The 22,471-nt window shown below is 34.3% G+C and overlaps 1 protein-coding gene across 1 annotated transcript in view; it reads right to left on the reverse strand.

Moving 5' to 3' along the window:
• Positions 1-11,286: 11,286 nt before the first annotated feature.
• The window catches only part of LOC131158290 (putative clathrin assembly protein At5g35200), a 58,880-nt gene continuing 47,695 nt past the window's right edge, over positions 11,287-22,471 (reverse strand). The window contains exon 16 of the mRNA XM_058113050.1: positions 11,287-11,996. Within this exon, the coding sequence (XP_057969033.1) occupies positions 11,670-11,996 (327 nt within the window). The 3' untranslated portion in view covers positions 11,287-11,669. The remainder of the gene's footprint in view (positions 11,997-22,471) is intronic.

Raw genomic sequence — 22,471 nt, forward strand, 5'->3', positions numbered from 1 at the left:
TGGAGTGTTAAGATTTCACACTAGGATATGCGTACCAAATGATGATAAGATTAAACAAACCATCCTGGAAGAGGCACATCGCCCTCTATATATAGTACATCCAGGGAGCACAAAGATGTACAGGGATCTGCGGAAATCTTTCTAGTGGTCTAACATGAAAAGAGAGATCGCCTGTTTTGTTAAGCAGTGCTTGACGTATTGGCAGGTGAAGGCTAATCACCAGAGGCCAGTAGGACTATTGCAACCACTTCTCATTCCTAAGTGGAGGTGGAAGCACATTTACAAGGACTTTGTCATGGGATTGCCATCGACACTTCATGGAGAAAATGCTATCTAGGTAGTTGTTGACAAAATGACAAAGACTGCCCATTTCATTATGGTTAAAGTCAGTTATTCCATGAATAGACTGGTAGAACTTTATATGCAGGAAATAGTCAAATTGCACGGGGTGCCTGTGTCCATCATTTTAGATAAGGACCTACGATTTACTTCTTGATTTTGGAAGAGTCTACCGGAAGTATTGGGATCTCAACTCACTTTCAGTACTACTTTTCACCCGCAGACCGATGGTCAGTCAAAAAGGACCATTCAGATTCTATAGGATATGTTGTGGGTGTGTGTATTGGATTTGAGGGATAGTTATATTAAATATCTGTCGTTAGTTGAGTTCGCATATAATAACAGTTATCAGGCCAGTATCAAGATAGCACCGTTTGAGGTACTGTATGGTCAAAGGTGCTGATCTCCATTGTACTGGGATAAGGTTGGTGAGAGGCAGATTTTGGGACCAGAGCTTATTCAGCAAACCTCTGAGAAGGTCCAACTTATTAGGGAAAGAATTAAGACAGCACAGAATTGGCATAAAAGCTATGCGGATATACACTGGCGAGAGCTGGATTCGAGATAAATGATGCTATATTTTTTAGGATTGCTCAAATGAAAGGGGTATTGAGATTTGGGGAAAAGGGGAAGCTAAGCCCTAGATACATTGAGCCATTCGAGATTTTGGAGAGAGTTGATTTCAATGGCGTACAGAAAAGCATTACCCCGAGCACTGTCTAGGATTCACGACGTGTTCCACATGTCCATGCTAAGGAAGTACATTCTAGATCCTTCATATGTGATCAGTTACGAGTTTTGGAGCTCAAGGACGCTTTGGCATATGAAGAGATACCAGTACAGATCCTAGACCATAAGGAGCAAGAGCTACGTACTACGAAAATTCTGCTTGTAGAGGTGCTTTGGTGTAATCATATAGTGGAAGAAGAATCATTGGAATTAGAGACGGAGATACGTCAGAAGTATCCATAATTATTCAGAGAGGCTTAGTGCTAGACAGGTAAGTAGAACAATAGGTAAATGTTGGTTTTGTATAGAGATTGATTGAAGTAGGCTTATTTAGCTTTATCAGTTGTTTACTGTTTTTGTTCATGGTTAGCCTTTAGAAGAGTTTTTTATGGATACTGTAATCTCCCAAGACATTACGTGTAACCACAGTATTCCTCCGCCAAAAGTGAGGATAATTAATAAATTTGGAACGGGGCTGCTATGTGGATGGTCGTCGGCTCTTGCTAGAGTCAAATCAGAAGATCAGTAATCATTCTGTGGATGTGATGGAAATCGGTTAGAAAATTTTGAGAATAAAATTTTTGTAAGGATGGGAGATTGTAGTAACCCGAATCAAGAAAATAAAGAAATAAATAAAAGAAAAAAGAAAGGAAAGGAAAAAAGAAGAAAATTGGTTTGGCCAGTACCAAACCGTCGCTAGTTTTGTGAGGATTAGAAAAACCATCCACGATTTTCCTGTAAGTAAACAACCGAGAGGTTTTTAAAGGCCAAACCATCGATGGTTTTTTCAAGCCCAGAAAAACCGGTGACCGTTTTCCTATGGGCCTATTTACTTAAGGGCTAGGTTATGTTTCTATTTTCATAACTCTCACAAGTCACCCTCTCTCTACTGAGGCTTTTTAGAGACCCTCTCTCTCTCTCTCTCTCTTGCCTCGGGAACTCTCCGCAAGTGCTCTTCGGTCCTCTCTCCCTTCTCCTAGCACATAGGCCGTCGATCTTTGGCGGATTCGTGCGGTTATATTTTCATAGTTTTGGAGGTTTAAGGCTTTTTCTTTAGGAACAGATAAGAAGATTATATTATGTCAGTTGTTTTTGAATTATAGACTGATAAAATTGAAATTTATGTTTATAGAAACAGTATATATGATTTTCTAAACAAATCGGGTATATAGGAATGGTTGTTTTGACTGTTATACTTTTTTGGGGAAAACTAACGTGAATGGTTTAAACATCTCCTATTTTTCATTAAAATATGTAGTTTGAATTAAATAAAACCCTGGAGATGCTCATACCCTTATTTTCAGCATTTTGTATGGTTCCCCATCAATTTATTTTATTTATGGTTTATCAAATAAAAATTGTGTGGCAGGAGAACAGTTTTTAATTGGCATATTTGAACAAAATGTTTTAACTAATATAATATAGTATGATGTGGCGGCTATAAGCCGAGATGTGATGTGACGACTATAAGCCGATATGTGATGTGACAGCTATAAGCCGATATGTGATGTGACGGCTATAAGCCGAGATGTGATGTGATGGCTATAAGCCGAGATTTGATATGCCGATTTTATACAGAATTAGAAAATGACAAAATTATGAACAACATATGTTTTATACAGTGTTATGAAAAATGAATTATGATTTTAGTATTATTATGTAAATTGCCAAATATGATTTAAGAACCCTGTGGATATGAAATGTGATATTATGAGTACCATACCGTAGCTATAAGTTGGCAGTGAGTGCAATCACACGGGGATGGAAGTGTGATACGAGATAGTTGATTGGAGACCTGGGTACAGTATTACCCTGAGGTAGTTCTGGGGGGCCATTCCATTGCAGTTTCAGGTGATCCTTAAGGGTAGGCACAATTGTACTTACAACCTTTTTTCTGACTCAGATATGGTCGGTCAGCCATATGTTGAGTCTAGCCTTCGGGCCGCACAACCCGTCATTGGGGGAAGCATATCATATGAGTATGTGATAGCGAGACGACACTAATTTAGCAATCCAGGTTGTGTCTTTTATGCATGTATGGGCAAATTTACTATTTGTGGACTATATTGAGCCGACAGTACATTTTAAATGCTATTTTTATATATAGTTAAATAATAGAAGTTTTATATTCACACGGGAAATCATGCTAGCCACACATTGATAATAATATAATCCGTCTTACTGAGAAGTGTCTCACCCCATTATACAAATCATTTTTCAGGTCCTTAGAGAACCATGCCTAGCTTACTATGGGGCAAGGATTAGACTTTTGGGGGTGATAGACAGAGCTGGTGAGCCACCAGCTGTTACATTTTGTTATTTTGTTGGGTTGTATTATATAGACAGGTAGTTGTACGTATGTATTTGGTAATAGTTAGAACTCTGGTAAAGTGTTTTAATGTTTTAGCATCTTCCGTTGTATGGTTTTAAATTCCAATAATGGCAGATGCACCTGGGATTCCTTGGTTAGGGCGGGTTGCAATATATGTATATATGTGATATAAGAGAGAATTTCTATATTTATAGTAGGTTAAATTTTCAAGTCGTGATATTTTCAGTTTTTAATGAATCCAGGCGACTGACTTTTTATTTCTAATCGACTGACTCTTCAAGATTTCAAATTTTAAATATAACGAGAAGTTTCTAAATTTGATTTTTTGAATTCTAAACCTTATGAAAACTTGGGAAACACTCCAAGTCACTTGGGGAACACGAAATACTCTTGTTTAAATATTATAAATACCCTCAAGGCTAAGGATTCAATACACCAAGCAAATACACACCATTCAAAGCTCTCTTGCTCTCAGTACTCTCAAAGCTCTCTTGCTCTCAAACTCTTTAAAGTTCCTTACTGAGTTTTATTGTGAATATCTCACAAAATTTCTGAGCCTACTCTGAATTCATTCAATTTAGAAAGAAAGCTCACAGTGATATACTTTTAAGGCTTCAAATTATTTCAATTGTTATTTTGAGTTGAAGTGTATTGTAGTGCTTAATTGTTGTACTAATAAGCTCTTGTTGAGAGTGTCTTTGTACACCAAATTTGTTTCTTATTTTTCTTGACAGTTCATGATTGTTGAATCGTTGTACCGAGCGTGGGGTATCGCTTGGAGAGGGGGTTCCACCCTAATTGAAGGAGAGATTCTAAAATACTGCTCCTGCCCACAAAGGAGTGTGTAAGGTTGCTCCACCCGTAAAGGAGTGGTATAGTGGAATCCTTAGATGGTGTGCCTAAGGTGAGGACAGAGGCGAGTATAGCCAAACCTTGTAAAACTCGTGGTGTCACTCTCTTCCCTACTCTCATTTAATTTTTGCTCATATAAACTACGTTGATTGGATATTAAATAAGCTAAAAATTAATTTGACTTTGGGATTGTGGAAACCAAAAGGGAGTATGTTGATTGATTAACACCCAAGGCTCATTAATTGAAAGTTTATTTAAATTCTGAGTTTTGGAAAAGTGCTGGAAATTTCAATCATGCTTCATATTGAGAAATCAAATCTATTAATACAAGGCTTTTATCAACTACATTCTGAAACTCTACTTTGAGTTACTCAAGTGCTAAATCTTGGAAGCATTGTTGAATTCATTCTATATTGTAAATCTTGTTTTGGGAATCTTGGTTGAACTAAATTGCTAAAAGAAGTACTCAAGTTAGAACTCTCAGTCATAAAGGTTTATAACTAAGTTAATTTTCTGCTAAACTTGTGATTGTAAACCAACTTTGTATGTGTGTTTGATCAATGATGGATGCAATATAAGTCCACACGACAACCATTTAATTGATTGGTCAATAAAGTAAATTAAAGTGCACAATCAAACTGTAAGTTAAAGAGAGATAAGAGAGATATGGGTTTTAATAGTGGTTTAGTCCTTGACCTATGTCCACTCCCTAAAGAACATATTTGAGCTTTTCTATTAAAACTCACAATATGACAAAATTTGAACAATAGTCCAACGTTGTTAAAAACCTATTAACAATCATGTCATAACACTAAGAACAATGCCATATGGGATCAACACAATCCTCAACACGCCCTTTGGCCAAAACACTGTGCCTTACACTTTGGGAACCCAATCCCAACTCAAGATAACACCTAAATCAATTAAACACAACCAAGATAAACCTCCAAGGTCTTTTTCTAGTTCACTTGAACAAGTTCTGAAAATCAGAATCATGAAACTAGAGAGCCTTGAAGAAGTCAACCTATTAGGTGTGATATACAATAATAAGCACGAAATATGATAATAACAAAAACTACCAAATTAATTAGATGATTGCGTGTAAGTGTAGAGCAAGAGTTCAGAGCTTGTGCCTATTATGTTCTTCTAATCAATCAACCTACAACCAATATTTATAGGTGAGGGGATGACATATAGCAAAATTTATTTAGATTTTGGAAGTAAATTCTTAAATGAGTTGGAAGATATCATTCCATAAGGTTGACTTTAATGAAGGTTGAAGAAGGAAATTTCTAACCTTTGAAAAATCCTTGCTCGATTCTCTAATTTGAAATTCAAAGGTTGAATCTTGGATATGGAGAACCTAGAATTTGTCTAGGATATTAATCACCAATATAATAGATAATATAAAGCATGTAAACATAGGAAGGTGGCCAAACAGTATATTATTACAGAAAGTAAAAATTACAATGTGTCTGTTGTTGAATTTGTAAGTGCATTTATGTGAATTTGCTCGAGTCTGTTCATAAGTTTGTGTGCGAGTTTTTCGTGATTCTATTCAAGATTTTGTGTGTGAGTCTATTCAAGAGTCTATATGAGTCTATTTGCTAAACATCACTTTTTGTTAATCATCAAAACTAACATTACTAAAAGCAATAACTTTTGAAGATTCAAAATAGATACCTAGCCTATGACTGGGGATCATATGCTTCCTTTAATTCCGCATCTCATGGACATTATTTTTTACTATTTGAACAATGTTGAACTCTGCATGGCTATGCTTCATCTTAGCAAAGTACTGAGTGACACTTTTACATCCCTATTGCAATTGAAAATGCTCCAATAATAAGCCATACATATTGTGAATTAGATTGCTAAAAAAATTAGCAATTGAGCACAAACCAATATCTCCTTTGCAATATCAAGATACAAATGCATTCTAACAATTTGCGGTGTCATTGACTTCCATAACAAGAAAATAACCAACATATCTTCATGGTGATCTAGCTAAAGAAGGCACTTCAACTTATCTAACCTAGTCATATATATATATATCTTCACTCCCCTAGACCATTGCAAGTGGTAATCCCCATTTGGCTTTTCAGTTGTAATTTACATCAATGTGGAGGGAACAAGACTCTTTGGGTTCATCGATTCCATATCAAAATATAAGAGACTATAATGCATTTGTTTTATACTACTAACAATCACACACAATCAACAATATCATAATTACAAAGGTGCTAGAATTCATGCTTACAAACAAACATAATTGTTCAAAATCTGAACATTGGGCAAAAATAAGAGCACCCCCACAAGCCTTTTTACTTGGAAAACACGTTATGTAGGTCAAAGCGGTCAAAGCCAATCAAGTTGTACTAAAAAAAATGGCCAAAAAAACCTTATGCACTAACATGAGGCATTGAACTACTAGATATGGATGGTGTATATGTCGATAGTAAGGAACAAAATTTCTTTAGCACCATAATTGACATCCTTTGAATACAAACTTGGTATTGGTTTGTCGAAAGAAGGCCTAAAACTATTGTTGGCGAGACTAGTTTCCAATGACAAGTGAATAAACTTGATGGGTCATGATGTTGTTTAGGATTTGGGCATGTGCAATATTATATACAATGATGACATCAACTTTAGGGCTTTATGGTTATGGGATTATTACTATCATAATGTGACGCCCCAATTTTTCGTACTAATTTTTTAAAAAAAAATAAATAGCAAATATTCATCAACTATCACATCGGTCACATCAACAACTCTAACACCACTCACATGACCCAACTCGCATTGGGTACCAGATAAACAGGCATTTTATTTATATTAACCTAACAACGGAAGACACAATGTACATATCATCTATAATACAATACCTAGAGTATCAATATTCATAAACATACATTTCTATCTCATACCCAAAAACAATACAACCCTCGAGGAATCACACCTCCTTAGTCCAAAACTCATCCTATATATCAGGATCTCAGCTCCTTACTATCTCGAAACTCTATCACCTGGTATGTCTCTGTTCCCTAAAAAGTTTAGATAATTTGGGTGACATATCTCAATAAGACGGAATAAATTATTTGCAGTGTGTGACATATGAGTTTAGTTATAATACATTTTACTTTTCAAATCATCAATTCATCTAAGAAAATACACTGATATATATATATATATATATATATATATGTTCATAATCATATAGATATAAAACACAAGCTTTTATAAGCTTTTAATTTCATTTTCTACTCATTCGCATGTAATCCATATTTAACAACGAAGTTCCCAAGAATAGGGAAGATTACCCGCCTATACAAGTAGCTTCCCTCTGCCCTAATATCGTTTGTAACCTTACCCGAATAGTTCGGGTGCGGCCACAACTGATACTTATCAGGGCACTCACCTTACTCGGTAAACCCTCAGGCGGAGAGTTTTACTTCGCTTAATTATTTAGATTATTAAACTCACACTTTTCCATTTCAATTTTCATCATTCTTTCCTTTTTCTATTTCCATTTCCATTTCACTATCCAACACATGAGTATCCTTGGTATTTAGTACCAAAATCACGTCTGTAACTCATGGCTGCCCTGAGGATCTCTTTTCCATGCCATGCTTCCCCCCCATGGTCAGTGTTGTGCGGCCTGAAGGTTGGATCTAACCACGATTGACCTACCCGATTAAATCAAAATGGAAATCCATCCATGCATTTGTAGTACGATTGACCGACCTATAGACCTGATTCGGACTCAGGGGGCACAACAACTCTACTAAACGGCTCAATCGCCTGCCCACACCACACTCTCCACGAGATCGTGTGGTTGCACTAACACCTTACTAGCACCGATACTGTGCTCAATATCACAACCCATCATTAGGGTTTCTATATCCATCCATTAGGGTTATCTTTACCACATACTCACAATAATTATGCGGTATTGGCATTTCATTAATCATATTTCAATGATCACATTGCAGCTTTCACACTTTGCAATGTTCACATTTCAATTTCCACATTTCAATATTCATATTATAGAATTTATATTGCAATATTCTCATTTTTAATTTTCACATTTCATCTCATACTAATATATATATATCATTTCACACATTTCAGCATCTCATAATAGTATATATCATGATTCACGTGTTTTAATATTTCTGAAAATACTCATACCAAAAAATTCACATATTCTTATTTTCATAGAAATCGTTTCTATTCACATATAAATACCACATTTCATCATTTTCCACTAACATATTAATAATTCTCATTTTTTTATTTTATCAGAAATTACCCATCATTATATTTCATATTTTCAATATACATCATATGCCACACAACTTTTGTCTAATACTCATAATATACTAATTTTTCAGGTAACTCATCATATTCCATTTTCACAAAATAATTCATTCAGTATTCTCCAAAATAATTGCTATAATTTATTTCTCTTACCCGATTTTCTAAACTACGCCTGTTGGGATCCCAAAATTATACCCGCAGCGCTCACCCGAACCTTGAATTCAATAACCCTAGTTCAACCTCAAAATGCCCAATATTCTAATATTCCAAATTTATATTAATTAAATAACAATTAATCTCTAAATAACCTCCTTATCCTAATTTTGGGGCTATGCCTACGACGACCCCTCGAGAAATCTGCTCCACTAAACTTGTAGAAAATTATTCCTAAATTCTCGTGATGGTGTTTGCTCGTTTATTTGGCTTAGGATTTAAGAAAAATTGAGGTAAGAGTGAGAATTTACCTTACCCTAGGGGATATACCTACATTACTCTTACGATAAATCCATTCCGCTAGAAAATGTCAATGGCGGAGAATGGAGTCCAGTGATATTTTTCAATTTTCGATTGGTGCCCGTTTGACTGAAAAAATCGAGGAGAGAGAGAGAAAGAGAGAGAGCATGAGAGGCGAGAGGGGGCGCTCTGCGTGAATTCTCCAGAAGCGAGGCTTCAGGAGATGTTATATATAATATATATATATATATAATAATCTTATATTATTGTTATTATATTATATAATATTATATTAATATATTATTATATTATATTATTAAATTAATAATAATAATTATTTATTTATTTATTTACTTTTATTTTTTATTTTTTATTTTTAAAATCACTTCACCTATCTTGTATAACTATTTTTGGAATTATTACACATAATATATTTAAAAACATAATAGAAGAGTTTGCTAAAATGTAAGAACTTGAGGCAATGATAATTCTCATGTATATATTTATGATATATCACGTACATTACAGTGGCCATCATACCTTTACTCGCCAACTTATAGTAATAACAATAAGTTACTGGTAAGATGAACTAAGCCTTAACTGAATCAAATTGTCCTATCTAAAGAACCAAATTGAATAAAATTGGATATATCTGAACTTGTCTAAACCAAATTGACCAAAAGAACCTTGTGTCAAAATTTTAAAATGAAAACAGAGAGAGAGAGAGAGAGAGAGAGAGAGAGAGAGAGAGAGAGAGAGAGAGAGAGAGTTAAACTTGAGCCCTTAGGGTATGTTTGGGTTAAAAATTTTTGTATGGGAAAAGAAAAGAAAATAAGAAGGAAATTCACTTTCTTTATATTTTTCTCCATATCATATACTACTAAAAATAAAAAAATGTATACGAATTACAATTTTTTAAAATATAAATTTTTATTGATGAACAAAATCAAATTTGTTCATTCATTTGATATATATTTTATGCTCTTAGTCACTTTTCTTGAAAGCCAAATATAAAAAGAGTGGATTTTTTTTGTACCTTTTTCTTTCCTTCAATATTTTCTAAGTTCCACATAGAGTCTTAAAGTTTCAAGTTTTTAATTGTATAATTAGTTAACCTAATTGTGTTCTGAATTTATATTTTATATAATTCTTATAGTATAGATTACATAAATTAATCAAAACTTGTAAACAAACACAATCATTAAGGTCAACCAAAGACTTGAAGTAGGATTTTCTTTTTCTTTTCTTTGAGGTTAAAAACACTGAACCTCCCCGAATATATTGACCTCCCTTGAGATTTCAAAAATTTTAGGAACCTTTTCAGTGGTTTCAACAATTCTAAAAACCTCCCAGAGGTTTTCTGAAAAAACACAAATCTGCCCTTATATTTTACTAAAAGACATGTCTTTTGAAGTGTGCAAGTGTCTTAAAAATCAAGTATGTGGCATTTGTGAAATCTTAGGGGAAGTCAATGGGATTTTTGAAATCTCAAGGAAAGTCCCTATCTTTTTGTTAAATCTCAAGGGATGAAAATTTGAATTTGAACAGGTTTTGAGTTAAATTATGTTGGTTAGTGCATTTTTAACCCATTTGCATTTTTAAGCTATCTTTATAATAACTTGAAAATGATATGATTTTAATTTGCAATTTTGCAAATTTGGATTTTGAGGTGTGCTTTAAGTATTATTCTAAATGAAGTTTGCACATTCTGTTCAGTTATATCTTGTTTCTATGGCTAAAAAACTTGGTATTTTGAGTCTGCAATCCATGATTTTTATAATAAACTAAATATACTTACAGAAGGCCCTTATATGCCTAAAATTAATTTTAGATACTGGTTCTAATGTTACAGGACAGAAGTAGTTTGGTTCGGTTCTTATTTCTCTTACAGACTGAACCCAACCGTACCATTTACAACATTTCTACAAGTCAGTTCATTGTCTGATCGTGTTGCATAATTGTGTTTCAATATGACTTGGCCTTTAATCAAGAGATGACCAAGTTAACTTTTCATTATCATAAGCTTTAATGGTAGCAATATCAACTAACAAAGCTTTCTTGTAGTCAAATTCTGTTCCATAGTGATTTGGTAGTTGATCCCGTGGCCATCTCTTTCCCTCTTGGTAGGAGGCCTGGGTTGGACTCCCTTTGGTAGTATTTTGGAGGGTGAGTTAATTGTAGAGCTTGTAAATGGCTATTTGTGCAATAGCACTTGTCGATAGCAGCACATAAAAAATGAAGTAAAAAAGGAGATAAAATGCACATCAACAGCTTTTGAATTATTATATTGATTGTCCATACAATTGCAATTATGGAGAGAACCTTCTTTTCTGAGAGGAAATTACTTCACCTTTACAGCAATGCCAAGCCACCTCAATGGTGAAGAAGGGCTTAGTAATGAGAAATATTACAGCAAAATTTTTGCCATCTGGACTTGCCAATCGGAGATGTATGCATGATTGAACTTTTGACAAATACACAACGAAAAATCTTGAGGAGAAAAGAGAAGACAGCCCTCCACTTCAAATTCCTCACCTGTTGCAGCTGCAGCCTCAAAACTATTGCTTCCATTGCCACTAAATGAGGGTATACAACCCAGGACTTGTTTGGTGTAATGGTGTAATCTTAATTAATGACTCCCTTAAATTAAGCCAGTGTATGAATTATGAGGTGGATGAGATGGGCCTCCAGCCCCAACAAAGGGATTTCCAAAGGGGTTGGTTGAATCTTGGCCAATCGCGGGCTGCTGCTGCTGTTGCTGCATCATGAAGGCTTGTTGCTGGGACATGGTTGCCATCTGCACATTAGTTGGGGGTGCTATGTTGTTGGAAGCATAAAATGGGTCTTGGGTAGCCACATCGTAAGGATTTGATGCCTGTCCCATGTGGTAGCCCCCATTCTGGTTCGATCCTCTTGCAATTGCATCATCATACAAACTGTCGAGTGTCAACTTGTCCAGCCCACCAGCCTGGCATTTCAAGGAGTTAAGCACAAAAGAAAACATGTGTGGGCTTACATCCAAGAGTATTGTGTGCAGGTAGTGCAACAAGATCTAGGAGTATTCAGAACATTTGCTAAGAGAAAAATTCACTTTCTGTGAATTAGAGGAATCCCAAAACTCAGTTTTTCCAAATTAGCTAAGTAGCTCAGACTCAATATCTTTACTCATATATAGCCTTCCACCATTTAATATCAACTGGAAAGCTCACAAGCATTAAACAAGAATTTAGTATCATGATGCTGTGTAGATTAGAAGGAAGACCTGTCTCCTGTGAGGATCACACCACAAAAGTAGGATAAATGTAAAAAGTTGGAGGGAGTAACAAGTAGCGATTTTCATTTTCATTTTTTACACTTTTTTTGTTTTAAAAAAACCCAAATCCTCATGAACTGAACTGGGCACCAGAGGCTGAATCAGAGTTAAAATTGTTCCCCTGGACCAATATAACCAAGATATTATGCTATGATGGTGATCCTGCCAAAGCCAATCATTGAATGATTTCAACAAATAATTTTGTTCAGAAACTAACAAGCTTTCTGATGTATTAGTCCTGTTAGCATTTCACCGGGAATTCTACCCATTTTCAAAATTGTGAGTACAGTACTTGTTTTCACCTTCTGAGTTCAGACAGGTAAACTGACAAAATATTAGTATCAAAACACAATATTTGAGGGTTGTTTATGTTTTCAGTATGATTATAGAGAAAACAGTGCAATCAGATACTAAGACTATAATATATCTGAATTCTGCAAAAAATATATACATAAAAAATAAACAAAAATCAGTAGACATTTGGAGGATTTCCATTTGGGTTGACAAGTAAGAGTTTCCTCCCAAGACTTTCTAATAGAAAAAAAAGGGGGAACAAGGATGTGTAAAACTGTCAAGATGGAAATATTCTTCTACTCTATGTTTGGGAGAGACTTTAAATTTAGATTTATATGGATTTGGATACAAAATTATGTTGAATTTTATCTAAATTCACCCAAATCCAAATCCAAGACTCCAAATCCATGCTCCCAAATGCAACGCTAATGTATTTATTTCCATTTGAAGAAGAGTAATCCTATGTTTGGGAGAGGCCTTGGATTTGGGTTTGTGTGGATTTGGATAAAATTCAATACAAAATTATATTAAATTTTATTCAAAACAAAATCCAAATCCAGTAGTTGAATCCATGCTCCCAAAAGCAGCGTAAAGCTGCTTGACGCTTAAAGTTACATAGCATTTCAAAGACAGCTTCAAATTATTATTTGGAAAGTTTGAGATGTATACACGCAAAGGAGGCTGTTGACTATGGTAAAGAATTTCTTCCCACTAGTATGACTATCAATGTGCCATGCCCCTGAGTGGGTTTTTTTTTTTTTTCTGTTTTGTTTGGCCTCCCCACTTAGTGGGACTAAGGCTTGGTTTTGTTGTTGTTGTTGTTTTGTTTGTCCTAGGTGCTAGATAGATGGTGCTGATATGCACTGGATAGCAGTAACTCTAATACAATGAAAGGTTGCAATAATTCATTATATGAAATGGTATAGCCTAATGTGCAAGAGCCAAAGCACTTAGCACAAAACAAATGGCATCCTGCTAGAAAATAGAGAGAAGAAAGAATTGACGGAAGGAAATTTTAGGAATTGGAGAGCCTACACACAATTAGGTCTACCACTGTATATAATATCTCATAAAAATCAATAACATGACTAACATAATACAGAGATTAACATTTTAACACTCTCCCTCAAGCCAGATTATATATATTGTATGCTCCTAACTTGTTACAAACAAGGCTTTAAATTTCGATATTGACCAAGATCTTAAAATTTGATTTTGACTAAAATTTCAAGGCTTCAAAAGTATGGCATTTTAAATGGAAATTTTGATGTAGATGTCAATTTAAATTTTAAAAAATGATGGAAATTAAGAGTAAAACATGAGATTCTTTTATGAAACTTTAAAACTATTAATTGACTTTATAGTACAATATATAAATACATAAAGGACAGGTTAAGGTGCAATAACTGCAATATTATTCATATAAACATATACAGTTAGACTAATGTTGTTCAGCACGGTCCGTGAGCATCATAGGCCCACGTAGCAGCAATAAAGAGGGTGTAACAAGCGGATCCCACCCACTCCGCCTGATCCTCTCTGCTATTGCACATGGGCCTGCAAGGGCATTGGCTCATGAGTTGAAGTGTTTACCATATAGTTATATAAAAGAAATTCATGGATTAGTTAAATATTATTTGCTATATAAATACAAATAATTTAGATATAAATGGTCAAATAAAATTTTATAGCTAATACCTAAGTTCATATTTTTCATATCAAATAAAATATCGTAGCTAATACCTAAGTTCACATTTTCATACAAGTTCAAAAGTGTAACCTGCTTGTAACAAAATTTAGTTTCAATAAAATAAAATGATAAATTAAGAAAAATTTTTGGAATTTGGTGTCTAATCTCATTTAGATTTCAAAGAAATTTCATTTGTAATTAAAATTTCGACATATTTCACCGAAATTTTGAGAGAAATTTAGTCAAATTGAATTTGACGGCTATCTCAATTTCGAGGGTGGTGGAAAGTGGAAATTTCAATGGAAATTTCGATAATTTTCAGGAAATTTAAGATCATGATTTCTACTAAAATTTTGAGGCTTCATTGATGCCAACATCAATATTGATTTTAAAAATTGATCAGAATTAATAGCAAAGCATGAATTTCTTTTATGAGTTCTTAGAAACTATTATTAAATACAGTAACCCAAGATTTAGAACTAGAAAATTATAAACAAAATATATTGAGGCCAATAAAGAAGAAAGGATGAATAATAGTCCAAGAAAATGGTCTAAATGCCATACTATGAACTATAACTCATATTTGGAGAGGGAAAATAAGGCATCGAGATTAGCAGATTGTTGAAGAAAAGAGGTCATGACAATATTGATGTAAGAAATTTAGAAAATGTGGACCTTGTATGTATGGAATTAAGTAAATAATTTGACTATTGCAATGTAATGATTTAAATATTTTTTAAAGTTAAATGATGTAAAATGCATAATTGATGCATCAAAAAATTCAAAACTACTAGTATAGAGAATTTTTATCATTTATTTTTAGATTTTTTGGATTAAAATGAAATGGGTGTAAAAAATTATCAAAGGAATAGGTTTCACAACTACTAATAGATTTCTTGCTTTGTAAAAAGTGCTAAAAGGATTGACCTAACCCATTTTATTAGTTAGTTTAATGAAAAGGGAAATATTTTATCTAGATTTTTTTGAAGATAAATGTTAGTATAGGCAGTTGGTTGGAAATTTTATCTGCTTGACTATCACTAGACCAGGCATACTGTTTGTTGTGGATGTGGTGAGTCAGTTTATGGAAAAACCCAAACCACACTAGAATCTGTTTGTAGGGTTCTATGTTATCTCAAAGGCTCCCCTGATAGAGGTTTGCTGTATAAATGTAATAGAAACTATAAGATCATATGATACTCTGATACAGATTGGGCAGGCTCAAATGATGATCAAATTCCCACTACAGGATACTGTACATTTGTCAGAGGTAATCTTGCTACTTGGCTTAGCAAAAAACAAAATGCTATAGCTAGATCTAGTGCTGAAGCAGAATACCGAGCTATGGCTTATATTACAAGTGAGCTTATGTGGTTGAAGTCTCTTATGTCAAAGATAGGATTCTTGGTCAAGAAACGTATAGATATGTTTTATGATAATCAAGCTTCCAATATATTGCTAGCAACCAAGTGTTTTATGAAAGGACAAAACACATTCAAGTTGAATGTCATTTTGTGAGGACTGTTGTGTTGAAGAAGGTTGTAAGAACTATATTTGTGAAATTTGTGGATCAAATAAGCAATTTTTTCACCAAGGCTTTATTTAAGCCTGCCTTGTCCAATGATTCAAGTTGGGTTTACAAGTCCAGCTTGTGTGTTAAAAGAGGTTTTTTTAGTAATTATGTGGTGTAAGTAAGGGTATTTTTTTTTTTCTTTCAAGAGATTTTTCTATCAATATATAAAAAAGAAGACCTAGAGCTGAATGTAGCTCCAGGAAATTTTCGCCTCCTTCTTTTCTCTTCCCTTTCTTCTTCTCACCTCCATCTCAAACTTTACAACAATATTGACATATAAGATCTTGAATAAGCCCACCTTTTAGATATCTCAAGATGAAGATGACATCCTAATTACTAGTTTGAGGAGGATTCAAAAGTGGCTAACACTAGTAACAAAAGAAATATTTGATTTAGTGACAATAAAAAAATTCAATTTCTCAATTAGTCTTCGATGGCCCAGGATAAACCATCGGTTCATCCTCACCAAACATTAATTTACCTCTAAGATCCATAGGGTTATTAGTAGATTTGGATTTTAACAAACCTACGTCATTCAACAAATCAAGGACACTTTTATTTAGTGATAAGACAATTCCAAATCATGATTTGACTCACTCAGTTCCCAAGTACTTTAGATGTTCCACATATTTAGTTTGGAACCCTATCTGCAATAACTATTTTAGATATTGTATGCCTTGCCTATCATTAATTGTGATTAAAATATCATCCACATAAACAATCAACAAAATCTTATTAGCATCAGCAATGATAATAGTACAAAATGATTGACACGCTTCTCTGGAAATCAAAATCTCACAACTTTACTAAATCTACCCAAACATGCTTTAGGAGACTGTTTTTAAGACACATAAAAAACTTTTTCAAATGAAGCACCAGCTTTGACTTCTCTTGGGCAACAAACTCTAGAGATTGCTCCATGTAAATCTTCTATTGAAGGTTACCATGTAAGTAGGCATTCTAAGAATCTAACTGGAATAATGACCAATGAAAAGTAGCTATTAGAGAGCTAAATAGCACAATTGCAATTTTGGCCATTGTGAGAATGTATTGAATGTTCTAAGCCATATACCTGAGTGTAGTCTTCAGCCATCAATCAAACCTTCTTTCCTTCAACTTCATATATAGCATACAGTATACACCCAACAAAAAACAACAGCAGACTTATCTCCAGGAAGCTTCAGGAGTTCCTAAGTATCATTTTTGTGCAAAACATGCTTCTCTCCATATTGTAGCGTTCCTCACAAAGTGAGATAAGGCTTCTAACACAAACTTAAAAATATAGATGGGTGATAACAAAGTTAAAAAACAATAATATGATGGGACGAAGAATAATAAGACACAAAGTTTAGTGATAGGGTGAAGTGCGTTGACCTTCTCAAACAACAATAGGAATATTTATGTCATGGAAGATGATATTTATGGACAAGGGAATTGAAAGTGCAACACTTCAATCTAGGGGAATTCTCAACTACCTAGTTTCACCACCTTGCATACTTGCAAATTAGGACAATCCAAATGATCGAAGGGACTAAATGGAGGTGAATACCTAGAAGAATGAATCACTGCCTTGTGTATACTTGCAAATTAGGACAATTTAAATGACAAAGGAACAAAATGAAGGTGAAGACCTAGAAGAATGAGAGCTAGGCATAAACAAATAGGATTATGAAGTAAAAAAGAATCATCAAGGTCTTTTGGGTTCAAAGACTTAGTAGAATGGTGTACACTTGAAGAAAGTTACATTGTAGAGACAAATAAATGATGCAAGGTGGGATAGTGACATTTATTACCTTTTTCAGAATGGGAATATCCTATAAAAACACATTTAATAGCATATCGATCCAATTTACCAGTACCAGTTGTTAATAAATGAATAAAGGACAGGGAACCAAATATACAAGAAGGTAAATAAAGGTTGATAAGGGGAAAAAAAATTATGGTGTTTTACCATTAAGACTTAAGAGTAGATGATAGCCTTTTTTGATAAGATAGTAAGCTGTAGGGACTCTTACCACTCCAAAACTATTTAGGCATATTCATTTGAAGTTGTAGGGTATGAGTTAGTTCCAAAACATGTCTGCTCTTTCTTTTAGCAACTCCATTTTGTTGTGGAGTGTGTGCACATGATGCTTGATGGATTATCCCTAAGTTGGTCATCGAGTTATTGAAAAGGGTTGCATGATTTTAAATAGTGGCCCTGACCATTATGTAACACAGTTGGGTAACGGTTTTTTGGGTTCCAACACTGTTACACACCATGAAATCAGTGGGAAGAAAAATCAACGGCTGTTACAGACCACAACTATTACATAAAGTCCGCTACAGTCATTACATACCGCTGCAAGACTGTTATCACAAATATATATATATATGTATGTATGTATATATTTTTTCTCACTTTCATTTTCTTCCCCTTTCATAAATCAATCTCAATATACTACATAAAGAGAGGGGAAGAAGATTATTATGAGGATGATAATGAAACAAAATCAACAATTTTTTTAAATACTCGTGACACTAATTTGTTAAGAAAATATTTTATTTTGATAATATTAGTAAATTGATAATTCTATTCTATACTTTTCAACTTTAACCTAATTTTTCTTTTCCAATTTTTGTCATGCTCAAGTTGTTACTTCATTTATTTAATGATAAATTTTATGATTATATTATTACAAATAATAATATTAAAGCCTAAGTTATAATCATACAATATAACTTGTTGGTCAAAATTTATTAAATTTTTAATACTTTATCAAATAAAATAAAAGAACTTGTTTAATTTATCGTATATTTTGTATCATTTGTATGTCTTATGCATCTAATAGATTATTGGGGTATATAATATATTTTTTTTATTAGTTGATTTATCACAACATAATAATAGTGAAAAAGTAGAAATATGCACATACGCACACATATTTTTTCTATGAATGGTGGTTTAAACAAATGTAAATATGTTGCCCATACCGCACAACTTACTTAGCTGAACTAAAGGATCCAATATACACTAAAACTCTTTTTAAGAAGGGCTAAGAACTTAAGACATGCAAACATACCAATATAAATAAGGTTGTGCGTGCTTGAAAACAAATTCATGGTAGTTACACACGCTTCTAGTTATGTAACATCCACTACTCGCACTTTTCACTACACCTGTTATGGCTACGCTGCTGCTACTGCTATTTAAAACCATGATAGAGTATTGAAATATTCTCAGCATTTTTTTTTTTTTTATAGAAAAAAGAAACTTTATTGGAAGAAGAAAGAATGTACAAGGAGGATAAAAAGTCATCCTAAAACAAAAATATGAAACAAAAAGAAAGATAAAACATGTTAGGTTACCAATTTAACTAAAATCTTAAGCTTTTAGGTTGTGGACCAACAATATATATCAAGCCTTAATAAGAGAGATAAAAAAACAATGAATAACACCATATTGGGAACACGACAATTTTTATTTTAATAAACTTACAATAAAGTGGAAGACAGAACAACCCAAGACCTTCTGGAAACCATGGTTCTATTCTAATACCATGTTAGGATACCATTTTACCTAAAAACCTAAGCTGTTAGGTTGTGGCCCAGGAATGTATATCAAGTAAAGGAAAAGCATATTGAGCCAACCATCGGAGAAACCCATGCTACCAAAGAAATTGCACAAAAATATCCACAATGAAATGAAAAAGACAATCTGATCGTAGATTAATTCAAAGGACAAAGCATGATCTTTAAAACTATGAGCCTCTCCGTAAAAAAGCACCCAAAAGACAGAAATACTGCATACCAGCATCTTTTTGCCTCCCAAATCTCTAAAGCTAGCTATGAGAAAATTCTCAAGGAAGAATTAGGGCACACCCAGCACTCTCTGGAGAGACCAAAATGCTTGTTCCATAGAATCCAATCCATGAAACAGTGAAGAAAAACATGAGCATGTGTCTTTCCACCGTCGTAGCACATCACACAGATCAGAAGAATACTTTCATGTAAATTAAACCAAGACTTAATTTCAGGAGACACAGAATATAGTAAACAAATCTGAATGATTTTTTTTTTTTTTTACAGAAAAAAAAATTTTATTATTAGGGAAAGAATTTACAAGGAGGGAGAGTAAAACATCTCCCAAAACAATCTGGAATAAACCAGAAAAAAAAAATAAAAAATGCTGAAAACTAAACAAAAATCAGAAATCGAGCCAACCAATTCTTCCAATCCCTATTTAAATCCTGAAAGTTAGCTTCCCTGAGAATCCCAAACCCAACACACCATGAAGAAGTCAAAAACTGAATCTTTTCCCACACCAAATACAAATTCAACTTTTTCCCAGAAAAAATCCGCTCGTTATGTTCCAACTGTAAACCCCATAAAACTGCATACTTGATGCCCTTCCATAGAGCTGCCTTATACTTCCTTCCTTCCAAATCCAGCAAAAGAAGGGATTAACAAGTGTCCACTAAACAAGGGCATACCCAACTCTCTTCCATAAAACCGAACAATTTATTCCAAATCCTCCAAAAAAAATCACAATGCAAAAAGAGATGAGAGGCTGTTTCAAAATTCTTATAACAGAGCATGCAAACATCTGGAGAGAGAGCCTTCAAAGGTCTCCTGATTTGCAACAAGTTATTGGTATTAATTTTGTTAAGCACAACCAACCGAGTAAACACTTTAATTTTGGAGAGAACTTTAACCTTCCAAATAACATGATAAAGAGGAAAGGGAGTCTGAATAGGTAAAAAATTCAAAGAATAATTTCCAAGAAAACACCCCTAAATGATCTTGACACCAAGAATGAACATCCCTACCCAAGGATAATCTGCAATTGTTCAATATGGACAACAAGGAAGATAACTCCACCATCTTTCTATCATTTAGAGGTCTTCTGAAATGAAGATTCCAAGAGACCGAAAAAGCCACTCCCATTGTCCATAAAGAAACAGATCTCTGTTTGACTTAGACTTCGATCTAAAAATAAGGAAAAGAACTGGAAAAAGAATTGTTCCTGAGCCATGGGTCTTTCCGAATACGACTGTGAGAACTCCCCCTCCTCTCCAACAAATTTAGTTTGAGGGCTGAAATAGAGTAAAATTGGGAAAATAGACCTCCATGGACTCCCCAAAGAACATCTCAGACTGGCATCGGCATCCCACCCATTCTCATCCAGCCCAAACTTGCTACAAATAACTCTATGCCACAAGGAATTATTTTCTAAGGGAAGTGCCACAACCATTTAGCTAAATGAGCGGTCTTTTTAGACACCAAGTTATGAAGACCTAAGCCCAACCCCCCCCCCCCCCCCTCCGTTTTCGACTTACAAACCTCCATGCAGCTTACTAAATGGTCCTTATGACCCCCCCCAAGACCAGACAACAAAAAATCTCTCATAATTCTTTCAAGCTTGCTAGAAACTACCACTAGAACTCTAAAAAAAATAAAATATATATAATGGAACACTAGAGAAACAAGCCTGGATAAGCATAATTCTACCTCCAAAAAAAAAAAAAGGATAGGAATAGAAGAATTAAGTTTTTCCATCCCCATGTTGCTAATTGCAGTGGTAGTCCAATTTGCAAGGGTAGGTCTACACAATGCATCAGAAGGAGTTTGGAAAAAAGATCAGGTATAACAGTCATATGGTCAGTGGTACAAAATCTGTAACTCAAGTTCTAGAAGAAAAGTGCTGGATGAAAGGGAAACTGCAGGTTTACCTACTGAGCAAGAGATGCAGTAAAAAGAGATGCTTGCTGAGAAGCATGGTACTGTATAAACTTGGAATATTCATCCTCTAATATCAAAATAGTGCTTTGTTCTCCAACTGTTAAAGAAATTGGAGCAGAATCAATGGTTAGAGTCGTTAGGAACTCAAGGGGATTTGCCTATGAAGCTCCAAAAGCCAATCAATTGTGTTACAGCCATGTCCACAATAAGTGCAATTTTGTGAGTACCTCTACCACACCTGATGATTATGCGCTTCAACTGCATAATTAGGCGTTTTAATCCGAGCATTAGGGCTTATATTTTAAATTAAATGCCTAATTACTCTCAATATTTTAACAAAGTGCCCTATTTATAACTTCTGAGTTTCATTGAACAATTTATGAATTTTTGGCAATTTTTTTTTTTTTATTGCAGAAAAATTCTCGGGAGCCAAAACCGGCATCAGTTCGTAATTTGCACATAACTTTTCCGTTAGAGCTCCAATTGAGACGATTCAAAATTCTAGGGAAAGCTGAGAAAGAGTTCTACAACTTTCGTGTTCTGAGCTTTGAGAGATACAAGCTTCAATATGGTCAAAATCGTGCTTGTGCGCTGGGCTGGCAGCAACAAAGGAAAGCTGGGAGGATGGGCTATTGCATGCGCTGAAACAAACCCAAAGGCAGTAGGTGAGCTAGAAGGATGTAAAGATAAAAGAATTAAAAATTAAAAGCAAACATGGGCTGGCCGTGTGGTTGATTTTAGGGAACAAAATGAAGAAGAAAAGTCAAAAAGGGAGGCTCACTTTTGTGGGCCATTAAATGAAGGGGCTTTTTGATGGGCATGGCATGCATATAACCCATACACTGGCTCTCT

Source organism: Malania oleifera, chromosome 6 (assembly GCF_029873635.1).
Source record: "Malania oleifera isolate guangnan ecotype guangnan chromosome 6, ASM2987363v1, whole genome shotgun sequence".
In the NCBI taxonomy this organism is placed as follows: domain Eukaryota; kingdom Viridiplantae; phylum Streptophyta; class Magnoliopsida; order Santalales; family Ximeniaceae; genus Malania; species Malania oleifera.